The sequence below is a fragment of the Canis aureus genome, chromosome 21 (assembly GCF_053574225.1).
Source record: "Canis aureus isolate CA01 chromosome 21, VMU_Caureus_v.1.0, whole genome shotgun sequence".
NCBI classification, from domain to species: Eukaryota; Metazoa; Chordata; class Mammalia; order Carnivora; family Canidae; genus Canis; species Canis aureus.
In genome coordinates this window covers 14,661,685-14,682,299 of record NC_135631.1, presented here as the reverse complement: position 1 = coordinate 14,682,299, position 20,615 = coordinate 14,661,685, and the positions used below count along the sequence as shown (strand labels likewise).

At 38.9% G+C, this 20,615-nt stretch overlaps 1 protein-coding gene and 1 pseudogene across 1 annotated transcript; both read right to left on the bottom strand.

The window, feature by feature from the left end:
• Window positions 1–10,355: 10,355 nt before the first annotated feature.
• On the bottom strand, window positions 10,356–11,456 carry LOC144293157 (POU domain, class 5, transcription factor 1-like; annotated as a pseudogene).
• Window positions 11,457–12,419: 963 nt separating this feature from the next.
• On the bottom strand, window positions 12,420–13,349 carry LOC144293238 (olfactory receptor 4A47-like). The gene has a single exon (XM_077864330.1). It carries the CDS (start codon window positions 13,347–13,349, stop codon window positions 12,420–12,422), a length of 930 nt encoding a protein of 309 aa, XP_077720456.1.
• Between the last annotated feature and the right edge of the window lie 7,266 nt (window positions 13,350–20,615).

The window sequence follows — 20,615 nt, the reverse complement described above, 5'->3', positions numbered from 1 at the left end:
ACCCCTCATATTCAATCTGCAGGTGTCTTTAGGTCTAAAATAAGTCTCTCAAGGGGTTAAGATGGTGGAGGAGTAGAGGGACCCTAAGTTTTTCGCATCCCTCGAATTCAACTAGATAGTTATCAAATCTTTCTGAACACCCAAGAAATCAATCAGAAATCTAGGAAAACAAATGTTGTAAGTCTACAAATAGATAAGGGACCACTGCTTAGAAGGTAGAGGAATGGAGAATTGATCCTTCAATCCTATGTGATAGCTGAGGATGTGGTGGAGGGAAACTTGCTTAAGGAGGCTACTGTGAAATATTATGACAAGTGGAGTGCAAAACTGAACCTTTTAGAAGTGGGCTACAGTGAGGAATGTGCCGGGACTCAAGGTGCCTAAGTGGTGAACTGGGGAAGAATCCCAGGTGTGACAGCATGGTCTGAGGAACCCCATGGTTGCAAGAAGAATGGTTGGTGCCGCGTGTGGTAGAATTCCCAGGCATAGGAGTGAGGAGGCTGGTATGGAACAGTGAGTGTAGGTGCCCGTTTTCTGCTCTGTGTTCCAATAAGCTACAAACTTCTCCGAGATCATGTGACCACTTTCCTGCAAAAGACAGAAGCATGGCCAGACACCCTGCACCCCAGGAGGAACAGCGCAAGTCCGTGCCATGGAGGTCCATAGCTTTTGGTCTTGAAACTCCCTTACATGCCTGAGATAAAAACACTCAGTCACAGACCAGGTGAACACAGAGTTCTGACAGAAACTGGGATAAAAGAGTGACTAATCGATTCTCTGTGAGGGCTTACTGGAATTGGGGGCAGGAATTTTCAGCTCTGGAGCAAGAGAGAGGGCACAGCCATATTCATCCTGCCCATCAGTGCTGAAATCCTTCAGGGAGAAACAAGAAATAGGCTCTCAATTCTATGGTCAATCTTCAACAAAGCAGGAAGAATATCCAAGGGAGGAAAGACAGTCTTTTCAACAAATGGTGGGAAAATTGGGCCACATACAGAAGAATGAAACTGAAACACTTTGTCACACCATACCCAAAAATAAATTTAAAACAAATGAAAGTTTTAAATTTAAAACTAAATAAATGTGAGACAGGAATCTATCAAATCCTAGAGGAGATCACAGGCAGCAACCTCTTTGACATTGACTGCATCAACTTCTTGTTAGACACAGCAAGGGAAATAAAAGCAAAAAAAAAAAATTACCTAACAACAACAACAACAACAACAAACTATTGGGAGTTCATCAAGATTGAAAGCTTCTGCAACTGAAGAAAACAATAAAAAAACTGAAAGGCAACATATGGAATGGGAGGTGACCTTCACAAGTGATATATCAGATAAAAGACTAGTTCCAAAATCTACAAAGGACTCATCAAATTGAACACCTAAAAAACAAAAAAAAATCAGTAAAGAAGTGGGCAGAAGACAAATAGACATCTCTCCAAAAAAGACAAACAAATGGTTAACAGACCTATGAAAAATATACTCAACATCACTCAGCATCAGGGAAATCCAAATCGAAACCACAATAAAACATCATCTCACACTGGTCAAAATGGCTAAAATTAACAACTCAGGAAACAGCAGATGTTGCTGAGGATGCAGAGAAAGGTGAACTCTCTTACACTGTTGGTGGGAATGCAAAATGGTGCAGCCAATCTGGAAAACAGTATGAAGGTCCTTCAAAAAGTTAAAGATACAACTACCCTATGACCCAGCAATTGTACTTGTACTACTAGGTATTTCTCCAAAGAATACAGTCATTTGAAGGGTCAATGACCCCCCCACAATGTTTATAGAAGCAAGATCCACAATAGCCAAAATATGGAAAGGGTCCAGATTTCCATTAACAGATGAATGGATAACGAAGATGTGAGTTTAAAAAAAAAAAAGATGTGAGTTTTATATATATATTTTATATATATAAATAATATATATATTTTATATATATAAATAAAATAAATATTATATATTTTTATATATAAAATAAATATATATTTTATATATAAAATAAATATTATATATATTTTATATATATAAATAAAATATATATTTATATATAAGTATAATATATATAAATATATATAAACATTTATATATTTATATATATAAATAAAACTCACATCTTCTTTATCCATTGTGTGTGTGTATATATATGCATATATATACACACACACACACACACACAATGGAATATTACTCAGCCATCAAAAAGAATGAAACGTTGCTATTTGCAGTGATAAGGATGGATCTAGAGGCAAGTATGCTAAGGGAAATATGTCAGTCAGAGAAAGACAAATACCACATGATTTCACTCATAACTAGAATTTAAGAAACAAAAGAAGTGAACACAGGAGAAGAGAAGGAAAAATAAAATAAGATAAAAGCAGAGGGAGGAAAACCATAAGAGACTCTTCACTATAGGAAACTAACTGTGGGTTGGAGGGGAGATAGGTGGGGGGTGGGGTAAGTGGGTGATGGGCATTAAGGAGGGCACTTGAAGTAATGAGCGCTGGTTGTTATATGCAACTGATGAGTCACTAAATTCTACCCCTGAAACTAATAATACATTATATGTTAACAAAATTGATTTAAATTAAAAAAAAATTAAAGTAAAATAAAATTACAAAAATAAGTCTCTTGCAGGAAGCATATGGATAGGTCCTGTTTTGTTTTGTTTTGTTTTTATAGGTCTTGTTTTTTTAATCCATCCTGGTGCCCTATGTCTTTTGATTGGAGCACTTATTCCATTTACATTTAGAATGATTATGATAGATATATATTGAATGCCACTATATTACCTGTAAAGTTGGTGTTTCTGAAGATTTGCTCTGGTCCTTTCTAGTCTTTGTCACTTTCCATCTCTCTTTCCCACTCAGAATCCCCTTTAATATTTCTAACAGGTATGATTTAGTGGTAACAAACTCCCTTAGTTTTTGTCTGGGAAACTATGTCTCCTTCTATTCTGAATGACAGGCTTGTTGGATAAAGTATTCTTGGCCCTATATTTTTCCCATTTGGGATATAGAATATATCATGCCACTCTCTTCCAAGTTTCTGTGGACAGACGTGATGTGAACCTGATCAGTCATCCCTTGTAGTTTAGGGATATCTTTTCCCTTGCTGCTTTCAGGAGCCTTTCAATATTTTGCAAATTTGACTGCAATATGTCTTGGTGTTGGCCTGCTTTTGTTGATGTTGACAGGAGTTCACTATGCTGTCTGGATGCGGTGTGTCTTTCCTCCCCAGGATAGGTACATTACCAGCTATGATGTGCTCAAATAAACCTTCTTCCCCTTGTTCTCCCTCTTTTTCTTCTGAGACTTCCATGAAATGAATGTTATTATGCTTTAGGAAGTCACTGAATTTCCTAAGTCCACATTCATAATCCAATAATTTTCTTTCCCTTTTCTTTTCAGCTTCATTATTTTCCATAATTTAGTCTTCTATATCACCAATTCCTTTCTCTGCTTCTCCATTCTTATGGTCATTACATCCAGCCAGTTTTCCATCTTGGTTGTCCCACTTTTTATTTCAGCCTAACTTTTAGTTTTTAGGTCTTTTATCCCTGCAATAAGAGATATTGGTGTCTCTAGTGACTCCTATGCTTTTCTCAAGCCGAAGTAAAAGCCTTATTATTACTGTTTTAAAATCTAGTTCAGGCATATTACTTATATCTGTTTTGGTTGGATCCTTTCCCGTGACTCTTCTTATTCTTTCTATGGATTCCTCTATCTTGACATTTCGTCTAGGTCTCTGTCTTTTGTGTGCTAGAAAGGCCTGTTATGTTTCCTGCTCCTGAGAGAAATGGTTATCCGAGGAAGAGGACATATACTGTCAACAGGCGGACACGTCAGGAAGTGTTTCAGGTGTAGTCTGTCTGCACTGTGCTATTGTGTTCTGACCTCTCTTTCCCTCAGGTGAGTCCTCTGCAGAGTATGTCCTTGAATCCACTGGGCAATGTTTGGACCTTGTCTACCATGTGTTGAGTTTGGCTAGGTATGTTTTGGTCTGCCTATTAAAAGAGGCTAGATCCTTTATCCCCTAGAGCTGGAGCTTTGCAGCACTCTATGGTCATTATATTTGGTGCATGCAGGGGTTTGTGCTGGTCTTTGGTGGGGACACTGATGCTGACTCTCAGACACACTTGCCCAGGGGGAGAAAAAAAGCACCTGCAGAGTACAGGGGGATGGGGCTGGTGTAAGCAGTGCAAGTGTCCACTGTGAGTACTGTGTTGATGGGTGTGGGTAAAAATGGCATCAACTGCCTCTCTTGTCCCTCAAGAGGGGAATTTGCACCCACCACTGTTCAGGAAGCCCTCACAAAAAAATCTCCCCTCATTTGTCTCAGGCTTCCCTCAGGCCCAGGCCTTTACCCTACATCAGAATTATCTGCTCACCCAGCAGCAGAGTGCCCCTGTGTTTTATCTCAGGCATTCTAGCTTGATTTCAAAACTCCAATTGTTAGGAACCTGGCATGGCAGAGTTGTGGTGATCATCTGAGGGAGGGTCTCGCCACACTATGGCTGGTGCCAGTTTGTCCCAGAAGGGCAGTTGCATGAATGCACAAGCCCTTGAAGTTTATGGCAAAGCACAGCAAAAAGCCAGCATCCAAGTTAGCAGGAGTCTTTGCTCCTTTGCTAATGAACTGGGCAGCTCAATGACGCTCTTGGGCTCTCTTGTCCCTGAAGAGGTGTGCCACCTCTCTCAGTGCACTCCAAGAAGGAGAAATGTCTCTGCCAGTGTGACCCAGGTGATCCTTAGATCATACTATTCCCCCTTGAGTCTCTGTCCTCTATAACACAGGAGAACCTTCACACCTTCCAGGTTCCATCCAGCCATATCGCAGACTTCTAAAACTTCAGACTTTGAACTCCACTGCTTGTAAAAACTTACAATAATCAGCCCTTCTCATATTTCCTAATAGTGGTTTGGGGAAAGTATGCAATGCCTTGTGCTCTGTTCTCTCTTTCTCTCCTCCCTCCCTGATCAGGGCTCCCTCCCTTCTACTGGAATGACCATTCTTTTATCCCCCAAATCACATCACATACTTTCCATGATGTGACCTCTTTTCTCCTCCTGGTTCTGCATTTTTCTCTCAGTACTCAGAACAATTTCCTTGGTGTTCAGATGATTTGATATTTATCAAGTTGTGTTCAAGGCATCAGGCAAGCATATGCTCCTCATAATGCTCCCCCATATTAACTCCCTGTTAAGTTTTTGGTTTTTATTTTATTGTTTTGGGTGGTGGGGAGGGTATTTGAGAGAGAGAGAGAAAGTGGTGATCAGTGGAGTGGCAAGGGGAGAGAAAAAGAGAGAGAACCTTAAGCAGGCTCTATGCTCAACATGGAGCCCAATGTGGGGCTCGACTCACTACCCCTGAGACCGTGACCTGAGCTGAAATCAAGAATCAGATGCTTAACTGACTGAGCCACCCAGGCACCACAACCCCAAGAGGGTTGTTTTGTTTTGTTTTGTTTTGTTTTAAGAAAACACATTGAATTTCTGTGTTACCAGTTATAACCCAGAGAGGTTTAAAAAAACAATTCCTTTTACAACAGCATCAAAAAGAAAAAAACACTTAGCAATAAACTTAAAAAGGAGGCAAATGTCTCTTATATTTTAAAACTACACACTGTTGCTAAGAGATATTCTAAAAGACACAAATAAATGGAAAGACTGTAATGAATTGATATGGTTCATGTTATTAAGATGTCAATACTACTTAACATGATCTAAAGATCCAATGCAATCCCTATAAAAATCTTTAAAAAAAATTGTTTTTTGCAGAAAAGGAAAAATTCATCCTAAAATTCGGGTCAAAACTCAAGTCATTCCAAGTATCCAAATAACCTTGGAGAAAAAAACAAATAGTTGGACTATATCTAGGTTCTAAAACTTACCACAAAACTATGGTGATCAAAACAGTGTGATATTTTCATAATGACAGCCACAGCAATGGAATAGAATACAGAGCCTAAAAATAAATCTTTACATAGGTGTCCAAATGATTTTCAGTGAATAACAAGAACATTAATAGACCAGGCCAGCGTGTTCAAAAAAAATATGACACTGTGAAACCGAATATCTTCAAAGTACTGAAACTGAACCCTTAACATACATCATATATAAAAATAGACTCAAAATGGATCAAAGACCTAAACTACTGACTAGAACTCTGAAAATATGAGGAGAAAAATTCATAACTTTGGATTTGGCAATGAGTTTGGTATGACACCAAAATCACAGGCAAGAAAAAGACATAAGTTATACTTTATCAAACTTACATACTTTGAACATCAAAAGACACTATTGACAGAGAGAAAAGGCTTCCTACAAATGAGGTAAAATATCTGCAACTGATACATTTGATAAAGTGTTAATATCCAAATTATAGAAAGAACTTCTACATCTCAAAAACACACACACAAAATACCATCTTGATTAAAAATGAGCAAAGAACTTCAATAGATATTTCTCCAAAGAAGATATGTGAATGCCCTATAAGCCCATGAAAAGATGCTCAATGTCACTAATTATTAGAGAAATGCATTTTAAAACCATGATGCAATACTACTTCATATCCAAGCTATGACCATAAAATGCAAAAAAAATAACACATACAAGACATTGGAGAAATTGGAACAAGTGTGCATTGCTGGTGGGAATGTAAAATGATACAGCTGCTAGGAAAAATGTTATGACACTTCCTAAAAAAATTAAGGAAAAGATTATTATATGATCCACAATTCCACTTTGTGCTATTACATAAAATAATGGAAATCATGGTCTCAAACAGATAGTCCCATACCCACTTTCATCGCAGTATTATTCACAAGAGCTAGAAAGTACAAGCAGCCAAAGTGTGCACTGACAGATAAATGTATGAACAGAATGAGATATATGCACACAACGGATTTTTATTTACCCTTAAAAATGAAGGAAATTCTGACACCTGCTAAAACATACATTAACCTACAACTCACCATGCCAAGTGAAGTAAGACAGTCACAAAAAGACAAACATTCTATGATTCCACAGACACAGGTACCTAAAATAGCCAAATCCATAGACTGAAAGAAAACAGAATGATGGTTGTCTAAGGCGCAGAGAGAGGGAATATGGAATTAGTGTTTGATGAGTGTGATATTTCAGTTTGGAAGATGAAAAGGCACTGGACATAGATGGTATTGGTGTTTGCATAACAAACATCAATTAACTTAATTAACCATCATGACAATGTGAAATGACAGCACCACTGAACTACGCATGTAGAAATTTTTATTTGTATCTTACTGCAAGTTAAAAACTACATTTAAAAATTAAGTTGACTTCATTAATAAGTACATGATTTCAATATAAACTGCAATGGCTATTTATCATTGGCTTTAGAGACACCAGTTTAGAAAGTACATATATCATCCAACAACAAAACTGGTAAATTAATCACCAGAGCTGTGTCCTGACACTCTGCATTTTATAAGAACTCTAATTCTCACAGTACATTGAACTTTGACTATCCATTGGACAATAAATGCATAAATCTAAGTGGGATATTTTTACAATAATATAATTTCCTCCCTGGACCGTTCCTCACAGTACCTAGATGTCAAAATAAGCATACATTGGACAAATAGTGTTCATGTGCCCCTGTACAGAAATTCTTTTCTCTTTTCCATTTAGCAGACAACTTTATAAAGTTGTGGATATCTCTCAAAGTTAACATTTTTACCTCAGTACTTCCTCTTGGCATTTTTCACTTCCAAATTTCTGAATGTGCAAGTTTTAAGTTCAACAAGAGAGTTACCATGGTATAAGATACAGCCAAAGCTTGCTCAGTGGAGAAGATGATGCTTGGGTACAAATATATAAATATTCAGGACACAATGCTAAGACCACCACAATGACATGAGAGACAAAGGTAGACATGACTTTGTGTCTGCCTTATGACCTACAGGTCCTCAGGGAGCATATGAACCAGTTAGGAGACCATCAAGAGGAAAATGTTCACAGGCAGATGAACGCACATTTGACAGCAACAAAGAGACCAAGGGTATGAGTGTCAATGCTGATGGCTTTCAACCAAGGATTTACATCCCACACAAATGGTCTATGACATTAGAGCCACACACAGGCAGCCACAGTGACGAGGACCTGAGTGGTCGCAAGGACAAAGCCTCTAGCACATGCCACCTGAAAGACAAAGCTGTATCCCTGTCACTCATGATCATTTGATACTACAGGGATTTTCAGATGTCCACATGGGTGCTCAGCAAAGACTTCAGTTATGCACTTCTTGAAAAAGATGGTTTTTCTTACTACAAAATGCCAAACAGCGTTTCAGGGGTCATGGATGAAGAGCAACAGATATCTGGAAGGGCTGAGCCACACAGGCAGGAGTTAAGCAGTACCCAAGCTTATGAAAGATGACTTGTTGAATCAAAGATCCACTTATGGATAACAGGTCCCAGTACTCAAAAGCAGTAAACTTAAATTAATTGAATCTTAAATTAATCTTCTTAATCTGAAAATGAATCTTCTTTAAAGTAATAACTGACTTTTGTTTGTAACTAAAATATCTTAAACTCATTTTAGCTGACAACTTATTTTAATGCTAAATTTATTTATCTTATCTCAATGTAAACTCATTATTTTATTTCAAGTTTGAATTTGAAACATAAATATGCAAGACTAGGCATAAATCTGAAGAAGATCAGAAATGAGAGGCTGCTAGCCTCATCACATGTCAGAATATCTTATATATGAAAGCAATTTTATTGTGTATCAACTGGGACATGAATAGAAATCAATGAAAGAGAACTTAAACTTAAATGGGATCCAAGTAAGTATGGACCTTTAGAAGATAATAGGATTTCAAGTCAATGGCAAGAAGAGAATTAAGTAACTATTTTTACAAACCTTAAAATTTAGAAAACCAACTAAAAATCCATGTTTTTAATGCCTATATCAAAATAAATTCCAGATGGAGCAAAAGTTTAATAGATACATGACCTCAAAAGAGCTTTAAAATCAAATGCTAAAAAAACAGTGAAGAATATTTCGGTATGAATAAAGTGGGAAAAGTGTTGTTGAGCAAGTCATAAAAACCAAAATTAGTATTAAATTCATAAAAACGTTGTTTACATGCCAAAAGCATTCTATACAGTATACAAGTACTAAAAACACATCACAAGCCAAAAAAACAATTACTTACACAACAGTAACAGAGACGATTTCTTTAGTGTGTAACCAACTCACTAATATCAGTATGGAAAAGATCAACAATTACATGAAACAGATAAAAGATTTTAATACACAATTCACAGAAAAAGAAATACAAATCATACTAAGCATATGAAAAGATACTCAAATTCAATACTATGTGGAAGACTGCAATTTATTCAGATTGCCTTATGCCATTAATATTCATAAGGTAGTTGTCGTTGAGGATGTGAAGAGAAGTATTCTCATAGAATGTGACAGCAGGATAGCTGTTAGTACAATCTCAAAGATGACGGTTTGGCAATAACTATGAAATTCGACATTTAACTCAAATACATGACTTATTGACTCAAATACATGTAACAACAATTCCTCTCCTAGGAACACGTGCTTGCACGTATTCATAAAAATACGATTGTAATTCTTTGTCATAGAAAAAAGTAATAATATGAACAGGAATGGATACATTTATTGTGGTACATATTTATAAGCGAGTAATATGGAGTACAAGAAAAACTAAGAGATCTACATGGTCTGGTGTGGGATATCTTCAAGATGTCACAAAAGATTTCACTTCCATGTGGAATATAATCAACAATCCAAAACAAGCAAAGAACAAAACCAGACCCAGAAGGGGAGGAGGGCGGAGGGTGGGAGTAAATGGGTGACAGGCACTGGGGGTTATTCTGTATGTTGGTAAATTGAACACCAATAAAAAATAAATTAAAAAAAAAACAGACTCATAAATATAGAGAACAAATTGGCAGCTGCCACAAGGGAGGGAGTAGAGGGATAGGCGAAATAGGTGAAGGGCTGAAAGATACAACGTTCTGGGAATAAAATAAATAACTCACAAGAATGAAAAGTACAGCTTAGGGAATATACTCAATAATATTATAGTAACTTTGATGGTAACAGATTGAAGCTACACTTTTCATGATTAGTATTTCCTAAAGTACTTTTTTTTTTTTTTACTGTGTCCCAGGCTTCTTTATTTAAAAACAAAGTGATAAGTGATGTGAGGATTAAAAACAAGAGCATCCTTGAACTTTACGTTCCCTCCAACCAGTTCCCCCCAAACTCTGTTCCCACACCCATTGTGGTGCCAAACCCTTTCTACAGTGAATGGAGAACTTTAATCCCAAAGCCCTGGTACTAACCCTAGGTTCTCATTCCCTAGCTCTTCCCCTTCCTCTGCCCCCATCCCTGGGAAGAGCTGGCACCTCAGTTTCAACGCAAGGGAGAGACCAGAGCGGTGACAGACACAGAGGGAAGGAAAGGCTTCGCCCTCAGAGAGAGGGACCAAGTAGCCCAGAGTAGTAAAGTGGGGGTCCCCATAGCCTGGGGTACCACAAAGGGGTCCTGGTGCCAGAGGGAAGGATACTGGTGCTCCTGAGAAAAGAGACCCAGCAGCCTCAAAGTCCTCTCCTTGCCATTAGTCACTATTAATTGCAGAAATAAGTTTGGACCACATCCTTTACACGCCCAAGGTGCGGGCCTGATCGGAAGCACAGTGGCTTTCCAGCCCTGCAGGAACATGTTCTCCAGGTTACCTCACTCGGTTCGCCATCCTTGTTCACTTCCTCTTTGCAGCCTGCACAAGGATCCCTGCTTTGTGCCTCTCCTGCAGATCTTCATTGTTGTCAGCTTCCACCACCCACTTCTGCAGCAGGGACCACAGCTTACACGTGTTCTAGAAACCAGGCCGCTGAGCCTCAAAGGGACAGAGATGGCTGTTTGGAGAACCTTCCCAAAGAGAATCTGCAAGGTGAGCCCCATATCAGCCTGAGTATATCCTAGAGTGATCCGCTTCTGCTTCAGGGGCTTGGCAAATTGTTCCAGCTCTTTCTGCAGTGCTTTGCTGTCCTGGGGCTCCTTGGGGTTTTGCTCCAGTTTTTCCTTATCTGGCTTCACAGATGGGTCAGCACTCTGCCCAGGGAAGGCATCCCCCGAGCTGGCTCTACACCTCGGAACATGGCTAGCCCTTCCACTGAGAGGTCTCCAAACTGCCCCGGAACACTTGCCCCAATCCAATCTAAGTCCTCAGTATGCTCTTCCCTGCAGAATTCATATGGTAGGCAGGCATAGGGGAATCCCCCACACCTCAGCATCTGGCCCAATCCCCCAGCCCAATTCCTGACCCTCCAGGAGGGTAGTGGATGTTCAGTCAGGTCTGAGGATTAACCCAGTGGTGTTCAGCTCTCCCAGCCCATCGCCTCCACCTCCACACTCCCATGGGTGCAAGAAAGCCAGGACATCCTGCTGTGGGGAACAGAGGCACCCCAAGACTGGGGACCTAGAAAAACGAGGGCTCTCCTAGGGATTGCTCAACACTTCTCTCCCTCTTTAATCCCACCTGCTACTATACATACATAATTGATGAATCACAATGATATACATCCAAACTGGTGTAATATTGTATGTCAATTATCCTTCAATTAAAATAGTAAAAATAAATAAACAAAACTATCAAAAAATTAAGTTTATTTCTAAAAAGTTCTATAGGCAAGCAAACATTTACATACACAAAGACCCATATGCAGATATTGAATACATTAGCATTTGTAAAGATTATTACCTGATGAGTTTAAAGACAGAGATCAAGGACTGCTTCAGGGGACAAGAATTAGAAACTATGCTGAGAATTAAACAGCATCTAAACTTTATCTAATTTTGTAAGGTTTTCATTATTACTATTTATTATCTATTACACTTCAATTTGTAGACTAATACTAGTCTAATACTAAAGTATTAGTCTCAATATTTTTATATTAAGCAACCAAAAATTAATAAAGAAAAGTCTATATAGCATTAAGTATTTCAAATAACATAATAAAAATAAGAAACTTAACTGATACAATCTGACTAAAAATAATACTGTCTCAGAAAAAAATGTTTTTAAAAAATCGTTAAGTGATTAAAAATTAGTGTAATCATTTTAAAATTTCCTCACTAATTTATTACCTATTATGGGTTCCTTGCTATAAAGGCATTACATATTTCTAAGTGAAGAGATTGATAAGCTGTTATGGAGCTTACGTTCTAGTCACAAAGCATTTTGTTATTATACACAATCATCCTGTTCATACTTTAATTATAATCCACTTAAATCCTTTCAAAAAAGGAAGTCAAGAGAGTTCTGCCTTCCAAAGATAAGGACCCTAAAGTCAAATAATTCTTTTCATGGTAAATAATATACTTATTTACTAAGAGATATGATGTTTCTTCCCCAGAGCTGCTTCATGGCATTTGTCATCTCAGAATTTCTCAGAGTGTAGATCAGTGGGTTCAGCATGGGGGTTATGACTGTATAAAACACACTCAGGGATTTGTCAATGGGGAAGGTCTTAGCAGGTCTTGCATACATGAAAATACATGGAACAAAGAAGAAGACCACCACAGTGATGTGGGAGCCACAGGTCTGGAGGGCTTTCCGCTTCCCCTCTGGACTAAGGTTCTTTAGAGAGTGCAAGATGACACCATAAGAGATGAGCAAGAGCACAAACACAATAGTGCAGATCACTCCTCCGTTGGCTACAACTAACAGCCCAATGACATATGTGTCAGTACAGACCAGTTTCAATAAAGGGTACATGTCACACAAAAAATGGTCAATGACATTGGGCCCACAGAATGGGAGCCCATAAATAGTGCTAAGTTGAATTACTGAATGCAGAAAACCTCCAACCCAGGATACCACAAGCAGCACAACACACACCCATTGCCTCATGATAACCAAATAATGCAAGGGCTTACAGATGGCCACATAGCGGTCATAGGCCATCACCAGCAGAAGAAAGACCTCTGATCCACCAAAAAAGTGCTCTGTTAATAGCTGAGTCATACAAGATTGAAAGGATATGGTATTTTCCCCAAACAACAAGTCTGAAATCAATCTGGGAGAAATAGATGAGGAATAAATGACGTCCATAAATGATAAACTAGCAAGAAAAAAGTACATAGGTGACTTCAGGGTCTTACTGACAGTTACAGTCACCACAATGAGCAAGTTGCCCACCACAGTCAAAATATACAAGAGCAAGAATATAACAAAAAGGACCTTCTGTTCCTTTGGATTCTGTGTGAGGCCCAAGAGGACAAAGTAAGTTACATTGCTCCTTGGTTCCATCTAGTCTGCATAGGAGCTGACTTCTCATATTAGAAACCAGTGATCTACAAAACAAGGGAGAAAATATTTAAATGCATTATAAGATTACTCTTTCATTGACTCATTCCATTAAAAGATTGTGGAAGGAGTAACTGTTAATGTCACATGTGTCACAGATGTTGTGATTTCCAAGTTGAATGAGCTATGTTCTAACAGTGATAGAATACGTAATAATCATCAATGCAGTAAGTGCCACTATAAAAATGACTGCACAATGCAAATGTCACAAGGGACTTGTCAACTAAACATCAATCAAAGAAAGCTTCCCAGAGGAAGCAATGCTTTAGCTGACTTTCAAAGAAACAGTAGAAGGACAAGGAAAGAGGGCAAGGGAATTCCATGAAGGGAATATAAGGGAAGGGAGAAGAAATGCGTGGGAAATATCAGAAAGGGAGACAGAACATAAAGACTCCTAACTCTGGGAAACGAACTAGGGGTGGTGGAAGGGGAGGAGGGCAGGGGGTGGGAGTGAATGGGTGACGGGCACTGAGGGGGGCACTTGACGGGATGAGCACTGGGTGTTATTCTGTATGTTGGTAAATTGAACACCAATAAAAAATAAATGTATTAAAAAAAGAAAAAAAAAAGAAAATGTACACAGTTTATAGTCATAAAAGTTAAATACTTGAGACCCATTTATGGTAATTGGCATATTCAAGGGTCAAACTAGGAATGGAAAGTTGCTGCCCTGGATTGTCTCTTCCCTGAACCTCTTTTTTAAGGTCTTTGGTTGGATATGCCCCTTTTCCTGACCAATAAATGAGGAAGTACTCCAGTGTTATGTCTCTCCCTTAATTTTTAAATTTCATTTATACAACATTTCCAACTCTGGACATCTCCGATTGGATATCATATTGAGTACTATGAAAATTTTTAATTTTCAGCAATAAACATGTTTGCCATCTCATTAAATGGTACCACCTTCCACATCATTGCTCAGATGAATATCCTTCATGCCACTCTTCCTCCTGTATCATATATTGACACCTTTGACAAATCTTATTAACCCACTTTAAAATCTATCACTAACTGGATCATTTCCCTCCCCCCATCACTTCTTCTGGCCCACTGCAGTAGCCTCCTGCAATGTCCCTCCCTTTTCATTTTGGCCTCCATCAATTCATTGCCCTGATGCAACCAAATGATCCTTTTTAAATCTGATTCTGATCTATCACTCCACTGCTCACAACTACAGTGGATTCCAATCACACACTAACAATTTAATGAATCACATTTCATCTAACAGTAAAAGAAACTGTAATCCCCATTTCATAGTTCAACAAAGTGTGGCTCAGATCATGTAATTAATTTTCCAAGGTCACTCATTTTCAAGTGATAAAACTTGAATTGGAATCCAACTTGGCTTTATCTCAAAGTGGTCTAACATTTTCCTAATAAAGAAATTCACAAAATTACAAATCCCGGTTCCCACTATTTACTATATTACCTTAGGAAGGCAACTCCACAATCTGAAGGGACACCTTTTACTCATTCACAGGAACCTGCAGTTCTGTCATCCAGTTTGACAAGAGAGGGTAAAAAGCTGCATTATTACTTGAGGACATATTTTATTTGATTCAACTATCTATCCATTCTCTCCATGGACGATTCTGGTTATCCAGAAGGTTGCTTTAATTGCACTGTAGATTAGTTCCTAGAAATCCCAGGGTCCACACAAAAAAGCAAAAATTTATCACATTAAGATAATTTATCAAAAAGACAAGAAACCCCTATCCTTACAAAAGAAGACAGCAATCAGTCATTTCTAAGGGAGATTTATTTCAAGTAACTTTCCTACTAATTTCTAAATAGAAAAATACCATTTAACTGTTTAGTCATCCTCATTCTGTCCTGTTGCTAAGGTCAGATAAGCTACTTTGTATTTTAAGAGACATTCTTGTGCTTTTTATTAGATAATGCGTTAAGCCTAACTGAAACCTCCTAAAAAGTGTGTATCAGTTGCTAGGAGCCTAGCATCTTCCCAATTTGAGCAAAGATCACTGGACATTTTATCTCTTCTAACTACATTCGTCATTAAGTGCTAGAATTGGGAAGTGTCCAAGACAGATTCTTGCTTAATTAAAATCGCTGGGAATTTCCACAAAAATCTTTTAAAATATCTATGTGAAGATAGTCTTAGGTCAACTCATGTAAGTAGGGTCATAAAGATGTGAAATAAACAAAAAAATAGCTTTAGAACCATTGTAAGACTACTGCCAGTCAAGAATAAAATTTCAGTCCAGTCATGTTGTGTTAGGAAAGATTGATTTATCATATATTTCCCCACTTGTCATGGAGAGTTTTCTTTCCTTTTATTTGTATTCAATTTCTGCTGCCTTGCAGTGTGTTTAGATGTTCTAGATATTTATTCACAGATTTAGATATAATAAGTACCCAAATACCTTTTTTTTATTTGAAGCTCCTATTTACTTCCAGGAACCATTCTGTGAGTGAGGACACAGCAATTAATGAAATAGGGGGAAAACTATGCAAAAGGTCCTTCCTGCATGGACCTTATATTCTCATAACAGAGTCAGACAGTAAATAAAGGGACAATTTAGTGTTCTAATTATAATCTTTGTCAGTGCTAATATGACAACAAGCAGGTAAAGAGGGAGAATTCTGCTATGGAGAAGGCGTTTCTTCAGAGGTGATGCTTAAGCTGAGATACAAGGCATAGATAGTGGCTGCCATTGGAAACACTGTTTTAGCTAATCATTTTAAGAAAAATTAAGTAAGTAAAATGATCTCACTTCACTAGTGGCATGACATACGTATAGAAATTGATAACAATTTCACAGGGATTTTAATTCCAGTGCTTTTGTGAAAAGGAGGGGAGAGATTGGGAACTCTCATCTTATTCCTGATTTTGGTGGGAAAGCTTTCAAACTTTTTCTGTTGAGTGTGATGTTAACTGTGGATCTCTCATATATGGCCTTTATATGTTGAGGTACATTCTTTCTATACCCAATTTGTTGAAAGATTACTTTTTTTCATGAAAATATATTGAATTTCAATCCTACCAATGAATAGCCCAGAGAAGACTGAGAAAATTCCTTTATAATAGTATCAAAAGGGGATCCCTGGGTGGCGCAGTGGTTTAGCGCCTACCTTTGGCCCAGGGCGCGATCCTGGAGACCCGGGATCGAATCCCAGTCAGGCTCCCGGTGCATGGAGCCTGCTTCACCCTCTGCCTATGTCTCTGCCTCTCTCTCTCTCTCTCTCTCTCTCTCTCTCTCTCTCTCTCTGTGTGTGAATATCATAAATAAATAAATAAATTTTTTTAAAAAATAATAGCATCAAAAGAATAAATACTTAAGCATAAACTTAAGTAGAGAAGCAAAAATCTTCTAAGTGAACAACTACAAAATGTTTCTGAAAGATAATCTAAAAGACACAAGTAAATTAAAGACTCATAAACTGATATAGTTCATGTTATTAAGATGTCAGTACTACCCAATCTGATCTGTAGATTCAATATAATCCTTATAAAAGTTCAAAAAACATGTTTTTTGAGAAATAGAAAAATTAAACCTAAAATTCATGTAGAATTTCAAGGAACCCAAAATGAAGAAAATATTGGAAAGAAAAAAAAAAAGAACAAAGTTGTTAAGCTTCCTAGTTTTAAAACTTACTACAAAGTGATGCTAATCAAAACAGTGTGATATTGGTATAAAAAACAGACATACTAATGGAATAAAATGGAGCCTAGAAATAAAGCTTTGCATATGTATTCAATGATTTTCAACAACGGTTCCAAGAATACTTATAGAATATGGACAGGTGGTACAAAACATGGTGCTATGAAACTGGATATCCACACACAAAGGAATGAAATTGAACCCTTGAAGCATACAAAAATTAACTCAATTGGATAAAAGACTTAAAATAAAGCTAAAACTAAAAAAACTTTATAGTAATACATAAAAGAAAAACCGTGACATTGGATTTAGCAATGATTTCTTGAGGATGACACCAAAAGCACAGGCCAAAAAGGAATAAATTGTATTTTATTAATATTAACTTTTGTGCATAAAGCAACACTGCCGACAGAGTGCAAAGGCAATCCACAGAAGTGGAGAAAGTATTTACAAATAATATACTTGATAAGGTATTAATATACACAATACATGAAGAACTTCTACATCTAAAAACACAATGAAATAAACAATCTGGAGGGAGGAGGGGCGAGATGGCTGAAGAGTAGGGTCCCCAAGTCACCTGTCCCCACCAAATTACCTAGAAAACCTTCAAATCATCCTGAAAATCTATGAATTCTGCCTGAGATTTAAAGAGAGAACAGCTGGAACGCTACAGTGAGAAGAGTTCGCGCTTCTATCAAGGTAGGAAGACGGGGAAAAAGAAATAAAGAAGCAAAAGGCCTCCAAGGGGGAGGGGCCCCGCAAGGAGCTGGGCTGAGGCCTGGGCGAGTGTCCCCAGGACAGGAGAGACCCGTCCCGGAGGAGCAGGAGCTGCACCGACCTTCCCGGGGGAAAGGGGCTCGTGGGGAGTTGGAGCAGGACCCAGGAGGGCGGGGATGCCCTCGGGCTCCCGGGGACAGTAACAGAGCAACTGCGCACCCAGGAGAGTGCGCCGAGCTCCCTAAGGGCTGCAGCGCGCACGGCGGGACCCGGAGCAGCTCGGAGGGGCTCGGGCGGCGGCTCCGCGGAGGGGGCTGCGGGGCGGGAGCGCGAATCCAACAGCACAGGCCCCCGAGCACAGGGCGCCGGGACACAGCCCAGGATCCGGCCTCCCCCGGGACAGGCAGAGGCCGGGAGGGCCCAGACAGCAAGGGCGCTCCTGCCCGGAGCTGAGCAGATCAGCGGCGCCGCCCCGGAGCCTCCAGGCCCTGCAGACGGAGAGCTCCGGAGTTACTGCGGGAGCTGATCCAGGGCTCCAGAGCTGGCCCCGCCACTGGGGTTGTTCCTCCTGCGGCCTCACGGGGTAAACAACCCCCATTGAGCCCTGCACCAGGCAGGGGGCAGAGCAGCTCCCCCAAGTGCTAACACCTGAAAATCAGCAAAACAGGCCCCTCCCCCAGAAGACTAGCTAGACGGACAAGTTCCAGGGGAAGTCAAGGGACTTAAAGTATACAGAATCAGAAGATACTCCCCCGTGTTTGTTTGTTTTTTTTTGTTGTTGTTGTTGTTTTGTTTTGTTTTTGCTTTTGTTTTTGTTTTTGTTTTTGTTTTTTTGCTTTTTGATTTGTTTCCTTCCCCCACCCCCCTTTTCCTTTCTTTCTTTTTCTTTCTTTTTTTCTTTTTTTTTTTTTCGTTTTTTTCTTCTTTTTTTTCCCCTCTTTCTCTTTTCTTTCCTTCTTTCTCTCCTCTCTTTTTCTCCTTTTCCCAATACAGTTTGCTTTTGGCCACTCTGCACCAAGCAATATGACTAGAAGGAAAACCTCACCTCAAAAGAAATAATCAGAAACAGTCCTCTCTCCCGCAGAGTTACAAAATCTGGATTACAATTCAATGTCAGAAAGTCAATACAGAGCACTATTATACAGCTACTGGTGGCTCTAGAAAAAAGCATAAAGGACTCAAGAGACTTCATGACTGCAGAATTTAGAGCTAATCAGGCAGAAATTAAAAATCAATTGAACGAGATGCAATCCAAACTAGAAGTCCTAACGACAAGGGTTAACGAGGTGGAAGAACAAGTGAGTGACATAGAAGACAAGTTGATGGCAAAGAGGGAATCTGAGGAAAAAAGAGACAAACAATTAAAAGACCATGAAGATAGATTAAGGGAAATAAATGACAGCCTGCGGAAGAAAAACTTACGTTTAATTGGTGTTCCCGAGGGCGCCGAAAGGGACAGAGGGCCAGAATATGTATTTGAACAAATTCTAGCTGAAAACTTTCCTAATCTGGGAAGGGAAACAGGCATTCAGATCCAGGAAATAGAGAGATCCCCCCCTAAAATCAATAAAAACCGTTCAACACCTCAACATTTAATAGTGAAGCTTGCAAATTCCAAAGATAAAGAAAAGACTCTTAAAGCAGCAAGAGACAAGAAATCCCTGACTTTTATGGGGAGGAGTATTAGGGTAACAGCAACCTCTCCACAGAGACCTGGCAGGCCAGAAAGGGCTGGCAGGATATATTCAGGGTCCTAAATGAGAAGAACATGCAACCAAGAATACTTTATCCAGCAAGGCTCTCATTCAAAATGGAAGGAGAGATAAAGAGCTTCCAAGACAGGCAGCAACTGAAAGAATATGTGACCTCCAAACCAGCTCTGCAAGAAATTTTAAGGTGGACTCTTAAAATTCCCCTTTAAGAAGAAGTCCAGTGGAACAATCCACAAAAACAAGGACTGAATAGATATCATGATGACTATAAACTCATATCTGTCAATAGTAACTCTGAATGTGAACGGGCTTAATGACCCCATCAAAAGGTGCAGGATTTCACACTGGATAAAAAAGCAGGACCCATCTATTTGCTGTCTACAAGAGACTCATTTTAGACAGAAGGACACCTACAGCCTGAAAATAAAAGGTTGGAGAACCATTTACCATCCAAATGGTCCTCAAAAGAAAGCAGGGGTAGCCATCCTTATATCAGATAAACTAAAATTTATCCCGAAGACTGTAGTGAGAGATGAAGAGGGACACTATATCATACTTAAAGGATCTATCCAACAAGAGGACTTAACAATCCTCGATATATATGCCCCGAATGTGGGAGCTGCAAAATATATCAATCAATTTTTAACCAAAGTGAAGAAATACTTAGATAATAATACACTTATACTTGGTGACTTCAATCTAGCTCTTTCTATACTTGATAGGTCTTCTAAGCACAACATCTCCAAAGAAATGAGAGCTTTAAATGATGCACTGGACCAGATGGATTTCACAGATATCTACAGAACTTTACATCCAAACTCAACTGAATACACATTCTTCTCAAGTGCACATGGAACTTTCTCCAGAATAGACCACATACTGGGTCACAAATCAGGTCTGAACCGATACCAAAAGATTGGGATCGTCCCCTGCATATTCTCAGACCATAATGCCTTGAAATTAGAACTAAATCACAACAAGAAGTTTGGAAGGACCTCAAACACGTGGAGGTTAAGGACCATCCTGCTAAAAGATGAAAGGGTCAACCAGGAAATTAAGGAAGAATTAAAAAGATTCATGGAAACTAATGAGAATGAAGATACAACCCTCAAAATCTTTGGGATGCAGCAAAAGCAGTCCTGAGGGGGAAATAC

Coding starts and splice junctions, on each gene's coding strand:
- LOC144293238 (XM_077864330.1), bottom strand. CDS start 13,349: ATGGAACCAAGGAGCAATGTAACTTACTTTGTCCTCTTGGGCCTCACA.